Source organism: Terrapene carolina, unplaced genomic scaffold, assembly GCF_002925995.2.
Source record: "Terrapene carolina triunguis isolate 2854851 unplaced genomic scaffold, T_m_triunguis-2.0 Scaffold243, whole genome shotgun sequence".
NCBI classification, from domain to species: domain Eukaryota; kingdom Metazoa; phylum Chordata; order Testudines; family Emydidae; genus Terrapene; species Terrapene triunguis.
This window is the reverse complement of record NW_020664594.1, coordinates 137371-153644: the sequence shown is the minus strand read 5'-3', so window position 1 is coordinate 153644 and position 16274 is coordinate 137371. Positions and strand designations below refer to the sequence as shown.

Below are 16274 nucleotides of genomic sequence, written 5' to 3'. Positions count from 1 at the left end.
GGATGCTGTGAAGGCCAAAAGTATAACTGGGTTCAAAAAAGAATTAGGTACGTCCATGGAGGCTAAGTCCATCAATGGCTATTAGCCAAGATGGTCAGGAATGCAACCCCATGCTCTGGGTGTCCCCAGCCTCTGACTGCCAGAAGCTGGGACTGGACGACAGGGGGATGGATCACTTGATAATTGCCCTGTTCTGTTGATTCCCTCTGAAGCATCTGGCACCGGCCCCGGGTGGAAGACAGGATACTGGGCTAAATGGAACATTGATCTGACCCAGTATGGCCATTCTTATGTTTTTATGTTCTTAAGATGTCAGTGTTCTTTGTATCTCTGTGTCTCCTCTGTAGCTCTAAATTCTTGACTCAAAGGTCGAGTCTCCCCAAAGTGACTGCAAGGTCTCTTGCCATCTTACATGCCTTCAGCACCTGCATCTCAGTCTTCCACTTGCTTCAGACTTTTGACTGTGCTGTGGCTAGGCCAATGGTAGCATTGTCCAAAAGCTGGAATGCTTACTAAACATTATACAACATATATTCCATGGGGCAGCCAGCCATACATATGGCTCTGTCCAGCTGGCAGTGTGATAACTGTAGGATGGGGATGTAAGTCGTTAGTGTCGTAAAGTAGTGATAGTGGTAACATCCATGTGCTCCTTCTGCTCACCTATCATGACAGCTTTTTCCTCCTCATATGCTCGCAGGCGGTTGACTCTAGGGACTCTCTCTCAATGGCATTGTATTCCCAGTGCTTCTCATGGCTCATTGGCAAGATTAATATGAAGATCAAAGGGAAGGAAAACTTTAAGTCTGTGGGCATCCTGGATATCTTTGGCTTCGAGAACTTTCAGGTCAGTACTCTATCTTTCTGGAGGCCAGTTTTTTTCTGAAGATTCGCTGGATGTATGAAGGAAATTTGCTAGGCTGATACCTGGTGTGGGTCAATACAACACATATTGGGAAACGTCTTTCCAACACAGATCCCCTGTGAGAGAGGGCGAGAGACCGCTTGGCTGCCCTTTTGCAGTGCATGTCCTCCTGTGGGCTGTGATAGATGGTTAGTTCCCCTTTGTGGGTGGGTTGTGATAGACATTAGTTGTACCTTGAGATATGTGTGCACAGTAGATGTCTGGTTTCTAACATATTCACATTCTTGTTGTGTTCTTGTGGTAACCGGTGAGGGATGCCTATTAATTAGCTGCCCTGTGACAGAATGAATAACCAATAGGAAAGGAAAGAGAGAGTGAGGTGATACCAGACTCTTCTACTTTCCTCTGCTTTATCCAAAGGCCAGTCAATTCTGGCCTTGGAGTTCATATGGACACCGTTCATTAAATGCTGGTCTTCTGTATGCAGTTTCCCTTCCATGTTGTCCTCACAGGAAGATTTTTTTTATAGACCTGCCACCTGAATTTTAATTTTTATCATCTTTGTTTCTCCTCTCTTGTAGATTAATAGCTTTGAACAGTTTAACATTAACTATGCCAATGAGAAACTCCAAGAATACTTCAACAAACACATCTTCTCCCTGGAGCAGCTAGAGTACAACAGGTAATGAAGGGGAAGGAGCAGTGCCTCTGTTCAAATTTCAGGATGCAAAACTGAGAACATAATTCTTCCCTAGTGAAGCCCAGCATTTGGGAGGCTCTCCCTGCTCAGACTGGCTGATTGCAGTGTGTAAGCCAGTGAATATGCTTTGGTGGGGAATGTCCAGTGCACTGTTTTGTTAGAGTGGGACTTCTGTCTTCAAGCAAGAAGTGTCTCACCTCTCGAGTGTTTTATTATTATTTTTATTACTGTAGTGCCTAGGAGCAGGATCCCATTGTGCTGGCACTGTACAAAGACGGTCTCTGCCCCAAATTGCTTACAGTAACCCCCGGCTGAACTCAGTAGCTCACATAAGCTTTTTCTGAGGCCACAATCTCAACATTGAATTGGTTCAAATATCAAGTTTTGCCGGTTTCCACCCTAAACAATAAACCCTTCCCTGGCACTTGAAACTTGGCCTAGTCTTGCTGGAAGGAGGTGAACTGGAGCAAATCAGGCCCAAGTTTAAGATTGTAAAGTTTTACTTGGTTTCAAATGTTATAATGAAAGTTTTGCAGCATCCCGCTTGTCTCTAACTTACTTCTGTTTCATCTGAACTCTCTCAGCTAGTCATTCACAGAGCCAGACCCAGCTCCTTTCTGTCACGTGATGAAGGGGTTCCAAGACGTGTGGCCTTTTGTTTCTAAATCCATTGTGATAGCAAAAAAGAAACAAAAATCTGAAAACTCCAAATCCTCTTCTCTTCCTCCAATCAGTAATGGTGTTATAACCAGATACTTTGGCTCTATCGTAGTCAGCAAGGTTATAAGGGAACACTGTGAACATCTGACTTGACCTCCTGTGTAACACAGGCCATAGAACTTCCCTGAAACAATTCCTGTTTGAACAAGCGCATATCCTAGAATAACATCCAGTCTTTATTTAAAAATTGTCAGTGACAGAGAGTCCGACACCATAACCCATCACTGGGTTGTTCTAATGATTAATTACTCTCACTCTTAAAAATGTATGCCTTATTTCCAAATGGGGCTTTGGTCTGAAAAGGGAAAGTTCCTGAATCTGTAAGTTGAATAGGTCTCTGAGGGCTTTCTTTTTTCTAGTGGCTCTTCTTCAGTGGAAGTGGTTGTGGTTTTGTCTTTGAGTTTGAAGGGTCCAACAGAAAGCCCTAGCCATGTTATCACGGAGTTTACAGTTGAGAGTTGAGAACTCTAGATAGCTATCTACCATTAAGATATTGTATTGATGCCCATCACCATAATATCTGAGTCTCTTGAGAGAGGACAGCCAGAGAAATATTCCCCTCTAGCTCCAAGACAGAGGCATTTATTTTTCTGAATGAGGCAATTGAATAGGGTCATTGAGACTGAATGTGAGCAGCTCTGTCAAGGAGAGCCACTGAACAGATAATTCTTTAAGTTCTAAAGACTGCCAAAATACAAGGCTATTTATACACCCACTCCCGCAGCTGATTCTATCACTGCAGGAAGCACATGTTAAAAACACTATCCTTCCTATGAAGGGAGATTTTTCCTAAAGATCAGATTGGAAGTGTCCAAATTCTGTGGCTAGATTTTAGAAAGGACTCAATAATGTTAAGACTAATATTGTTTTTTGATATGCTAAAGATAGGATCTTTTACTTCAGGATATCAGCTAAGTATCTCCTCAGTATTACATTGCTCAGTTGGCCAAGCGTATTATGGCACCAGAGGCAGGATATTACACTTGACTGATCAGTGTTCTGATCTGGTACAGCAAATTCTACATTTCTTTCAGTTCTGGAATAGAAGCTACTCTCAGAAGAAATCCCAGAGTCTCAGTTAAATCCTTCCAGACTTGTGAGGCCTCTGCCAAGGGCATTATTGGATAATGCAAGGATCTTAAAAAACATAGATTCATTGAATTATTTTTTTTCCACATCCCAGTGAAGAAAATATCAATTTTTTGTTCCTTTGTGGTAGGCATGTCTATTTTGGAAATGTCCAGATATTTTGCTTCCAGTTGTTCCTCCACCTCCTACTCCCCCCTGGAAGTCATGTCTTCCACTTCCTACTTTCTTCCCCAGGGAGCCTGGGGATGGTAGTGGTGTGGTCCATCCCTTGAATCCCTCTTGGGTCCTGGGAATGTTGCTCTGTACTGCCTCTATATTCCTTCACCCCACCCCAGGGACTGGGAGATTACTTCTTATATCACTGTTTTTTTTCTTCTTGTTTGGCAGGGAGGGAATAAGCTGGGAAGCCATTGATTGGATGGACAATGCAGAGTGCTTAGATCTCATTGAGAAGGTGGGCAGTTCTTTATAGAATTCATCTGGTCCCAGGAATCCTGGCAGGCATGACCTGGCATGACACTTAACAATTTTTCCTTCCCCACACTTAGGCATTTGTTTTTATTGTACTTTGCCAATGCATAGGGCTAAATTGCAGGGCTGGCTCCCACATTCTGTTCTGTGGTTGGCTATCACATGGTCTCTGGGATTCTGCTGGTGTTTCCATGTGTTAAAGCATGGGTAGATCAGCAAGACCTTTTTCACATCTTGTTCTCCCAAGAGCATGGGCCTCTTCATCCCCTAGAAAGCCCCTCAGTAAGAATGCAAATCCTCTGCTCATTGTTTGGGATGGACTTAGGTAGGGCTTTAACCTCCAAAATACAGATTTTATAAAGAAATTTCATTTCTACATACTTGGCGACGAGCCAGTGCTCTACTTGTTGAGTCTGTAGATTGGCCACCAGGCGCACTTTACACTCAAGCTTTCTAGGGTGTAATTCGAAGGGTGCCATTCAGCATGACAGTCTCAAACCTTTATTTCTCTAGCCTGAATCCTGTGCAGTTTGTAGTTTTACTGGTTGGTAAAGGCTGTCTCTCATTTGGCTGTAGAAACTAGGTTTGCTGGCACTAGTCAACGAGGAGAGTCGATTTCCCAAGGGCACAGACAGCACCCTCTTGGAAAAACTGCACAGCCAGCATGCGGTAAGTAAGCAAACCATCCCCTAGGCCAGGGGTGGGCAAACTTTTTGGCCCGAGGGCCACATCTGGGTATGGAAATTGTATGGCGGGCCATGAACGCTCACAAAATTGGGGGTGTGGGGTGTGGGAGGGGGTGAGGGCTCCGGCTGGGGGTGCGGACAGAAATGAGGCATTCAGGGTGTTGGATGGGGCTCCGGGCTGGGGTTAGGGTGCAGGAAGGGGTGCAGGCTCTGGCTGGGGGTGCAGGCTCTGGGGTGGGGCTGGGAATGAGGGGTTGGTGGTGCAGGAGGGTGCTCCGGGCTGGGACCAACGGGTATGGAGAGCGGGAGGGGGATCAGGGCTGGGGCAGGGGGTTGGGGCGTGGGAGGGGCAGGGGGGTTGGGGCACATCAGAGGTGCAGGCTCCAGGCAGGGTCCCTTCCAACCTTGATATTCTATGATTCTATGATTCTAATGAAGCAACTTGCAGAATCTCTTCAACTCCCTACAGAGGAGGTACAAGAGTCTCAGGACTTTCTTGTGGACGTTCTACACACCCTCCCCAGAGTAAGATAGCTCTGCCCATTCATGAGGCACTCTTGTCTGCAGCCCATAATTTATGGCAGACTCCTGCCACTCTTGCAGCTACCTGCAAACAGGCAGAAAAAATGTTACATACCAGCAAAAGGGTGGAGTATTTCTTCCCTCCCACCCCCAACTCCCTTGTAGTGGAAGCAGCCGATGAAAGAAAGAGCCAAACTTGCTGAGGAACTGGACCCTTGACAAGAAGGATAAACTGACCCACTGCTCTTCCGTTTTCAGTAGCAAATTTTCTAGTCCTGATGGCAAAATATGATGTTAACCTGATTGCCTTCGATGAGGAAATAACTGGCTCTGTGAATGAGGGGAAAGCAGTGGACGTGTTATTCCTTGACTTGAGCAAAGCTTTTGATATGGTCTCCCACAGTATTCTTGCCAGCAAGTTAAAGAAGTATGGGCTGGATGAATGGACTATAAGGTGGATAGAAAGCTGGCTAGATCGTCGGGCTCAGCGGGTAGTGATCAATGGCTCCATGTCTAGTTCACAGCCAGTTTCAAGTAGAGTGGTCCAAGGATCGGTCCTGGGGCCGGTTTTGTTCAATATCTTCATTAATGATCTGGAGGATGGTGTGGATTGCACCCTCAGCAAGTTTGCAGATGACACTAAACTGGGAGGCGTGGTAGATACGCTGGAGGGTAGGGATCAGATACAGAGGGACCTAGACAAATTGGAGGATTGGGCCAAAAGAAACCTGATGAGGTTCAACAAGGACAAGTGCAGAGTCCTGCACTTAGGACGGAAGAATCCCATTCACTGCTACAGACTAGGGACCGAATTTACTAGGCAGCAGTTCTGCAGAGAAGGACCTAAGGGTTACAGTGGATGAGAAGCTGGATATGAGTCAACAGCCCATGTTGCCAAGAAGGCTAACAGCATTTTGGGCTGTATAAGTAGGGGCATTGCCAGCAGATCGACGGACGTGATCACTCCCCTCTATTCGACATTGGTGAGGCCTCATTTGGAGTACTGTGTCCAGTTTTGAGCCCCACACTACAAGAAGGATGTGGAAAAATTGGAAAGAGTCCAGCGGAGGGCAACAAATATGATTAGGGGGCTGGAGCACAAGAGTTATGAGGAGAGGCTGAGGGAACTGGGATTGTTTAGTCTGCAGAAGAGAAGAATGAGGGGGGATTTGATAGCTGCTTTCAACTACCTGAAAGGGAGTTCCAAAGAGGATGGATCTAGACTGCTCTCAATAGTAGCAGATGACAGAACAAGGAGGAATGGTCTCAAGTTGCAGTGGGGGAGGTTTAGGTTGGATATTAGGAAACACTATTTCACTAGGAGGGTGGTGTAGCACTGGAATGGGTTACCTAGGGAGGTGGTGGAATCTCCTTCCTTAGATATTTTTAAGGTCAGGCTTAATAAAGCCCTGTCTGGGATGATTTAGTTGGGGATTGGTCTTGCTTTGAGCAGGGGATTGGACTAGATGACCTCCTGAGGTCCCTTCCTACCTTGATATTCTATGATTCTATGACTGCAATATCTATTAAAAAATTACTCATTTTATTGATCACATGCCACAGGACAAGAGGAAGCAGTACCAAGCCCTCATTTCGAAAGGCCAATTTATTGCCAAAGCTTCTTTGCAGGCTGCCCTCAATGCTGCTGATGCAGCTTCTTGGTCTTTAGCCACCGCTGTTGTTATGCAACAGGCATCTTGGCTTCAGTCTTCTGGCCTCCCTAGGAAGGTACAAAACATGGTGGAAGACCTCCCCTTCAAAGGGCGTAGGCTGTTCAGTAGCGATACTGACACCTCCCTCCATTTGCTCAAGTAATTAAGAGCAACCTTTAAGTCACTTGGCATTTATGTACCTGGAACGAAGAGGTAAATCACAGACAGCACAACTAACCTGACTGGACCAGTGCCAGCCATATCACACTTATTCCAGACCTACAGAACCTCCCAGAAGGAGGTCCAAACACAGTAAGAAAGGACTACCCCCAAAGGCAACCCCTCTACCTGGGCCTCTCTGTAAACAACCATTTTGACAATCTGGGTGAGAGCCATGGACTTTCCCTCCTCCGGATCTGCAATGCAAACCGTTCCACACCCATTTCGGGGATCACCTATCCCAATTTCTACCTGCTTGGGAACTTATCACCATAGATAAATGGATTCTAGAGGCGGTTTCTATGGGATATTCTGTCCATTTCATAGAATCATAGAACCATAGAATATCAAGGTTGGAAGGGACCTCAGGAGGTCATCTAGTCCAATTCCCTGCTCAAAGCAGGACCAATCCCCAACTAAATCATCCCAGCCAGGGCTTTGTCAAGCCTGACCTTAAAAACCTCTAAGGAAGGAGATTCCACCACCTCCCTAAGTAACCCATTCCAGTGCTTCACCACACTCCTAGTGAAATAGTGTTTCCTAATATCCAACCTAAACCTCCCCCACTGCAACTTGAGACCATTTACTCCTTGTTCTGTCATCTGCTACCACTGAGAACAATCTAGATCCATCCTCTTTGGAACCCCCCTTCAGGTAGTTGAAGGCAGCTATCAAATCCCCCCTCATTCCTCTCTTCTGCAGGCTAAACAATCCCAGTTCCCTCAGCTTTTCCTTATAAATCATGTGCTGCAGCCCCCATAATCATTTCCATGCTATCACCCACTCCCTCCACCCCCTCTTCAGGGATTCTCCTCACATGGACCTCCTAAAGCTGGAGGTTCAATCCCTCCTTCCATCTGGAGATGATAGAGCCAGTTCCCCCAGAAATTGTGGGAAGAGGGTTTTATTCCAAATATTTTCTGGTTCCCAAAAGAAATGGTGACTGGAGGCTAATTCTAGGCCTCAGGAACCTGAACATCTATGTTATTTTGCAGCTCTTCAGGATGGTTACTGACTACCACAATCCCATCCTTAAATCAGGGCAACTGTTTTTTTGCCCTCAGCGTTCAGGATGTGTATTTTCACATCACCGTGCATCCTTCCCACAGACATTTTCTATGTTTCATCATTGGCGCAGAACGCTATCGATACCATGTCCTTCCCTTTGGACTCTCCACAGCCTCATGGGTCTTTACAAAGGTTTTTAGTAGTTGCAGCTCATCTTCCCTATCTGGTCGATTGAGTTTTCAAGGGGCATTCTGCTCTGGAGATCCAATTGGCAACCTGCAAGGCCCTGACCTTGTTTCGCTCCCTGGGTCTTCATATCAACCTGAGAAAGTCCACATGAACACCCGTTCATCGGATAGATTTCATTGGAGCTACCTGGGCTCTCGGACTATCTACTAGAGGACATGTTTTCAGCAATGTCTGGTCTGATCACTAGTCTACAGCAGAGTCCAACAGACAGCAGTAAGGACCTGCCTTCAGCTCCTAGGTCACATGTCAGCCTCACGCGAGATTACATCTGCAGGCCTGGCTCAAAACCGTGTACATGCCGAACAGGCACAACCTTGGCAAATGAGTTTCTGTACCTCTCCATTTTCATCCCCACTGCCAACAAGAATCATCATACTGAATGCTTTCTCCTAGTCTGGGGACCTCACCTACAAAGTTACACAGCACAGAGGAATAGGTCCCACAGGATACATTGCTTCACATCAGTGTCTTAGAACTAAGAGCAGTTTGTTATGCGTGTCAGCACTTTTCCTACAACATTCAGGGTTCTTGGGTCAGAGTAACAGTAGACAACAGGATGGCGATGCACTATGTAAATCAATAAGGGGGAGCAAGATCCCAGTCCTTATGCATAGAATCAAAGAGATTTCTGCAGCTTATCTGCCAGGTCTCCAGAACACGATGGCAGATGCAATAAGCAGAAACTTCCATCAGTACCACAAGTGGGAGCTCAGCAACCTAACTTTCACAACATCTGCGAAACATGGGATCTCCCCACAGTGGATCTTGTTGCAACCCCAACCAATACAAAAAGCCATATTTTCTGTTCCAATGGGGGATGCGGCTGCATATCTTTGGAAGATACCCTGCTAGTCCCTACCCCACACTCTCTTCTACGCCTGCCCTCCGACACCACTAATCCTCCAGATATTAATCAAACTGAGGCAGATGAGGATCATCTTAATAGTGCTGCCTTGGCCCAGACAAGTGTGGGACTCAGACCTGCTTCACCTTTCTGTGGCTATACATTGATGCCGCCTGCTCAGATCAGACCTCGTGGCACAGAATTCAGGTACATGAGCCACTCCTACATTGTATCTCTGATCCTCAAGACCTGATTCCTTTGTGATTCTCGAATTTAGAATTGGACTGCTCAGCTGAGATCCAATCTGTACTTCTAAATAGTAAGAAGCCAGCTTGGCTTAACAGTGAAATCCTTGCTGACCTTAAACGCAAAAAAGAAGCTTACAAGAAGTGGAAGATTGGACAAATGACCATGGAGGAGTATAAAAATATTGCTCAGGCATGCAAGAGTGAAATCAGGAAGGCCAAATCGCACTTGGAGTTGCAGCTAGCAAGAGATGTTAAGAGTAACAAGAAGGGTTTCTTCAGGTATGTTAGCAACAAGAAGAAAGTCAAGGAAAGTGTGGGCCCCTTACTGAATGAGGGAGGCAACCTAATGACAGAGGATGTGGAAAAAGCTGATGTACTCAATGCTTGTTTTGCCTCTGTCTTCACAAACAAGGTCAGCTCCCAGACTGCTGCACTGGGCAGCACAGTATGGGGAGGAGGTGACCAGCCCTCCGTGGAGAAAGAAGTGGTTCGGGACTATTTAGAAAAACTGGATGAGCACAAATCCATGGGGCCGGATGTGCTGCATCCGAGGGTGCTAAAGGAGTTGGTGGATGTGATTGCGGAGCCATTGGCAATCATCTTTGAAAACTCATGGCGATCGGGGGAGGTCCCGGATGACTGGAAAAAGGCTAATGTAGTTCCCATCTTTAAAAAAGGGAAGAAGGAGGATCCGGGGAACTACAGGCCAGTCAGCCTCTCCTCAGTCCCTGGAAAATCATGGAGCAGGTCTTCAAGGAATCAATTATGAAACACTTAGAGGAGAGGAAAGTGATCAGGAACAGTCAGCATGGATTCACCAAGGGGAAGTCGTGCCTGACTAACCTAATTGCCTTCTATGAGGAGATAACTGGCTCTGTGGATGAGGGGAAAGCAGTGGATGTGTTATTCCTTGACTTTAGCAAAGCTTTTGATACGGTCTCCCACAGTATTCTTGCCGCCAAGTTAAAGAAGTATGGGCTGGATGAATGGACTGTAAGGTGGATAGAAAGCTGGCTAGATGGTCGGGCTCAACGGGTATTGATCAATGGCTCCATGTCTAGTTGGCAGCCGGTTTCAAGCGGAGTGCCCCAAGGGTCGGTCCTGGGGCCAGTTTTGTTTAATATCTTTATTAATGATCTGGAGGATGGTGTGGACTGCACTCTCAGCAAGTTTGCAGATGACACTAAACTGGGAGGCGTGGTAGATACGCTGGAGGGTAGGGATCAGATACAGAGGGACCTAGACAAATTGGAGGATTGGGCCAAAAGAAACCTGATGAGGTTCAACAAGGACAAGTGCAGAGTCCTGCACTTAGGACGGAAGAATCCTATGCACTGCTACAGACTAGGGACCGAATGGCTAGGTAGCAGTTCTGCAGAAAAGGACCTAGGGGTCACAGTGGACAAGAAGCTGGATATGGGTCAACAGTGTGCTCTTGTTGCCAAGAAGGCTAACGGCATTTTGGGCTGTATAAGTAGGGGCATTGCCAGCAGATGGAAGGACATGATCGTTCCCCTTTATGCAACATTGGTGAGGCCTCATCTGGAGTACTGTGTCCAGTTTTGCGCCCCACACTACAAGAAGGATGTGGAAATATTGGAAAGAGTCCAGCGGAGGGCAACAAAAATGATTAGGTGTCTGGAGCACATGACTTATGAGGAGAGGCTGAGGGAACTGGGATTGTTTAGTCTGCAGAAGAGAAGAATGAGGGGGGATTTGATAGCTGCTTTCAACTACCTGAGGGGGGCTTCCAAAGAGGATGGAGCTCGGCTGTTCTCAGTGGTGGCAGATGACAGAACAAGGAGCAATGGTCTCAAGTTGCAGTGGGGGAGATCTAGGTTGGATATTAGGAAACACTATTTCACTAGAAGGGTGGTGAAGCACTGGAATGGGTTACCTAGGGAGGTGGTGGAATCTCCTTCCTTGGAGGTTTTTAAGGCCCGGCTTGACAAAGCCCTGGCTGGGATGATTTAGTTGGGAATTGGTCCTGCTTTAAGCAGGGGGTTGGACTAGATGACCTCCTGAGGTCCCTTCCAACCCTGATATTCTATGATTCTAAGCCTTCCACACATAAAACTCAGCTGCAGAAGTTGACACACTTCTTTTCCTTGTGTTCCTGTCACTCTGTATGCGCTTCTGAAGCGCCTCTCTCAACTATTCTCGATTACGTATTGGAATTGAAAACACAGGGACTATGTATGAGTTCTGTTAAAGTCCTCCTGGCAGCCATTACAGCTGTTCATTAACCTATCAAGGGCCTTTTGCTCTTTGCTCACCCTACCACAGCCAGATTCCTTTAAGGTTTATATAATTTGTTTCCTTGTATCTGGAACCCGACACCTCCTTGGGACCTCAGTTTGGTCCTCAGTGCCTTAAGGAACTCACCTTTCAAGCCTATAGGCCCTATTCATTCCTTCATCTCTCCCTTAAGACCTCATTCCTGGTAGCCATCCCTTGGCCAAAAGAGGGGAGACCTCTGGGTGCTCGTGGCCAATTCACCACATAGTACCTTGTACCGTGACAAGGTCATGCTATGTCCCCATCCTTAATTTCACCAAAGGTCTCATTGGACTTTCATCTCAATCAGGATATCCATCTGCCTGTATTCTTTCCCAAACTTTATTCCTCAAGAGGAGAAGCTGCCACACTTTAGATTTTAGAAATGCACTCACCGTCTATCTGGACAGAACAAGAATCTTTAGGATTTCCCTTAGGCTGTTTGTATCCTTCTCTAAAAGAATGAACGGACAATCAATTTCCACACAGATTATCAAAGTGGGTTTCAGTTTGTGTCATAGCCTGCTACGAGGCCAGTGGGGTACAACCTGTCCCCCACCAGGGTGACAGCCCACTCCACCAGGGCTCAGTCCACTTCTGTAGTCCTTTTCTTCATTGTAGAAATTTGCAAGGTCACAACCTGGTCCTCAGCTTACAAGTTCTTCAAACATTGCGCTATCCTATCCATGTCCAAGATGGACACAAAATTGGTGATGCTGTCTTCCAAACCATCTTGATCTGCCTCTTCAGCACCTCCTCCTCGTTGAGTCACTGCTTGGGAGTCAGCTCCTGCCCTCCTTCCCCTCTGCTGCAGAGTCTTTTGGCTCAGTAGTTGAGAAGAAACTGGACCAACAGCAGGTCTGCTCCTCCCTATATACCCTCACTCTGGAGCACAAGGTTGTGTAGGGTGCAGGCACAGACCTGCGGGCACAGCTGATTCAAATCTCCAGTTGAGAGTGCATAGGTCCGCTCATGTCCTGTGGTGGAGCACCCATGGGGACCAAAACATCTCAAAGAACTCAAGTTACCAAAAAGTAGGTAACGTTTTGGAGAGTTTAGGATGAGAAAGAAGCAAGAGACTTAGGAAGACAGTGGGGAATGTGTTAGGGGATGATAAAAAACATGGGCTTTGCAGGAGAGTGGAGAGTTTAATGTTGACAAAAGATTTTGGATACTATTCTGAGAGGGAATGAGGGAAGTCCAGGAAAGGAAGTGGATTGGGAGGGGAGGAGAGAGACATTAATAAACAGGGACAAAACAAAAGTGAAAGGGGAGGCAAAATGAATCAAGAAAAGATTCTTGACATGGAGGCAAGAAGGTGGTAGAGAAATCTGGGTGTACTAAAATCAATAGGAGACACCAAAGGCAAACAGGCTGAACAACATGGACTAGAAGATAAAACAAGATACCCAGTGAAAGAAAGAAAAGGCAGATGTAAAGAAGAACATAAAACAAAGGGAGACAGGAGAAGTATAATTAATTCTTCTAAAAAGGTACAGAACTGCTATGCTAAACAAACTCCCTTGATGTTATATCCTGCGCCGAAAGTTTTGGTCAATGCCAAATCTGTGTAAGTATTAGTATCACGCCAGTAGTGTGCTAGCCTTGTATGTAACATATGCAGGCTTTAGGTCCAATTCTGCAATCCTTTGTTCATAGAGCCTGGGAAGATTGGGCCTTTTTATGGTATTGGAATATATATTTGCAAGGTAGATGTAGGTTACTGTGCAGCCTCTGGGGTCAGGCTATGGGGCAATCGAGGTCCTCATCCACCCCAGTTTAGGAGCCAAAACTGTTCCTTGGATCATAGCTGAGACAGAGCTGTTGTGTGAGCCTGTTTGTTCTTACGGCAGATAACCAGAAACCTTTTTCTTCTTTATTTCAGAGTAACCATTACTATGTGAAGCCGCGGGTGACAGATCACCAGTTTGGGATCAGGCATTATGCTGGAGAGGTAGGTGTGCATGCTGTGTTTTGAAACATGCCCAAGAGGAAGGAGTCAGCAGGTAGAAGGATCTAAGCCACTGACATTCATCTAAGAGTCCTGAGTTATGCAAACTGCTGGGAATGGCAGCTCCACTAAGCTTCCTGCGTTGGATCGTAGCCCAGAGGAATAGACATGGGGTTGAGTTGGGCCCCCTAGGTGTTACTGTAATACAAATAATAAAATGTCCTGAGTTGTGATCTCTCTGCTTCTGCCTTGCTTTGTGTCCTTGGGCAAGTCATTTCCCTTGTTCTGTTCCTCAGTTTTAGCATCTGTAAAATGGGGAGCATGATCTTGACTCACTCCCTAACTAATTAACTAATATATGGGAGTGTTTTGAGCATGTATAGAGCTATATTAATGTTAAGTATTATTAATATGAGCTGCAGCTTTATAACTTCCTCCTCATCTGACCTCATTTTCTTCCTGATGATGGATCTTGATTATGGGAAGATGTAGCAGAACTATGCTGCAGTGTGATGCTCCATCCCTGGAACTGAGCTCTCTGCATGCATCCTGCTATAATGAGAGCTCCCCACTGGAGGGAGAGGAAGGGGGGTGTTGATGGGTCCACTCTAGGGGCAAAAGATGCGGGGGTGGGGGGGAGCTTTCCACTAGGTGGTTCAAGGGACTGGGGAGGACATGGTTGCTAGATAGTGGGGAAGAGTGTGTTCTGTGCCAAGGATGAGCAGCAGGAATGTCATTGCAGGAGCCACTTTAGACCAGCTCCTACCCAAGACTGAATTTAATGAAGCATCTGGGACCCTCAGTCCCACAGAGGAGACTGAATGTGCTCAACACAAACTGAATCTAATTGCTGGCCAGACACAGAATGAGTTTTGGTTACACAGATGCCTTGTTCAGCTAGAGACTCCGTCTCCACTCACACCTATGAGGTCTGCAGCTACCCCCTTCTCGTGGGCCCAGGAAATCCCATTCCTCTCCTCACTGGCTTCATAGCTACCTCCACCCTAACCTTCCCAGCAAGGCACAAGATCTTATCCTGCCTCATTGCTCTTGATAGGTATGGCATGGCTTATATGATATTACATGGTATCATTTGAATAATAGTCAGTGATCACATAGATTGGACTGTGTCACTATAAGGCAGAAGCACAAGATGGCAGAGTCGAAGCTGAATGAGCAATCTTAACTCAGATATTTCCTCACTTTTGAGTGTTTAACTATGCAACATTTGCACTCTTTAAACTTAGTATTTTACCTGAATTTCCCTCCTCCCCCCCACCCAGAAAAGACAAAACAAACGTCACTGTGTGGAAGTATTTGGCTAGGCCCTACTGGATGCTCTGCAGCCTTGCAAGATCGACAGGACTCAGCCTCTCTCTTCCAGACTGGAGACTCTGCACAGCTTTTGCTGTATCCAAACGTTCAGGGACTGAGGCAAGAGCCCCATGGACCTAATATGATGCACAATGAATGTGCACGCTGCTGCACAGATGGGCCTTCGTGGGCTGTACACTTCACCAGCTGAGCATCATGCACTGGGACCTGCATTTGGGGCCAGATTTTAAAAAATGCTCACAACCCTGCTGCTCCCATCAGTACATGTATGGCCAGATTTTCTGCAAACCCAGCTGCTTATTTTGGTGCCTAAGTGGGAGCTGAGCTCTTCTGAACATCTGGTCCCAAATGTGGGCGCTGAGACCTTCTTAACATTTGGTCCATAGTTACAAATGTTCTATACATGCTTCAAATGCCCTTTTCTGTATGTCATAACTCGATGAAATCCGAACACTCGGGATCATATTTTCACATTCTATCCCAGTCACTGTGGTGCTACAGCTATTTGAAAAATAAACTTACCAGAATATTTTAAAATGGGGAAAATATCTTTGTGTCCTAGTGCAGGGGTTTTCAACCTTTTTCTTTCTGAACCCCCCCCCCCCACATGCTATAAAAACTCCATGGCCCACCTGTGTCACAACAACTGCTTTTCTGCATATAAAAGCCAGGGCTGGCATTAGGGGGTACCAAGTAGGGCAGTTGCCCATGACCCCATGCCACAGGGCCCCCCACAAAGCTACATTGCTCAGGCTTCGGCTTCCGCCCTGGAGGGCGGGGCTTAGGGCCCCGGGCTTCAGCCCCATGCAGTGGGGCTTTGTTTTTCTGCCCTGGGCCCCAGTGAGTCTAATGCTGGCCTTGCTTGGCGGACTCCTTGAAACCTGCTCACAGTCCCCCAGGAGGCCCCGGAGTACTGGTTGAGAACCACTGTCCTAGTACCTTGCTGCTTATTCCTTCAGTGATTAAATCTTCCTCTGTCACTCTGCCATTGTACATTACACAGGCCTCTACTCCTGCCTTCTGAATTAGTTGGCCTTTGCTATTTGATGCTGAGTTGAGTGCTGTGTGTGGCGATGTGACAGCAGAACTATCCTCCGTCTTCCTAGGACATTTCTTTCTCTTACAACTGCAGCCTTCTTGGCAGGCCCCTGGAGAAATGTGGGTAAGAGTGCCCTCCTCCAGTGGTCCTGAAATGCTAGGAGACCCTTTTTGTGGCCCTAACAATGTGGCCTCATTAATTTGTTTGTAAATTAAAGTGCACTGCGATCTGATATGTGAGGGATCTGTCTGCTCTGCTTTAGTGTGCACAGGTGCTCTGTGTGTGTGTGTGTTGGTACCCATATGGGAAGGATATTACCTGCCCTGCAAGGTGGCATGTGCCTCTGCGTGTGGAAGGGATTCGGTGCCCTATGCATAGGCTGCTGTGTGTGAGGGGGGC

The 16274-nt window shown here is 46.6% G+C and overlaps 1 protein-coding gene across 1 annotated transcript in view; it reads left to right on the top strand.

The window, feature by feature from the left end:
• LOC112111072 (unconventional myosin-X-like) overlaps positions 1-16274 on the top strand; it is a 214155-nt gene that overhangs the window by 63270 nt on the left and 134611 nt on the right. The window contains exons 10-14 of the mRNA XM_026657427.1: positions 701-847; positions 1447-1547; positions 3762-3828; positions 4422-4514; positions 13436-13504. Coding sequence (XP_026513212.1) covers positions 701-847; positions 1447-1547; positions 3762-3828; positions 4422-4514; positions 13436-13504 — 477 coding nt within the window. The remainder of the gene's footprint in view (positions 1-700; positions 848-1446; positions 1548-3761; positions 3829-4421; positions 4515-13435; positions 13505-16274) is intronic.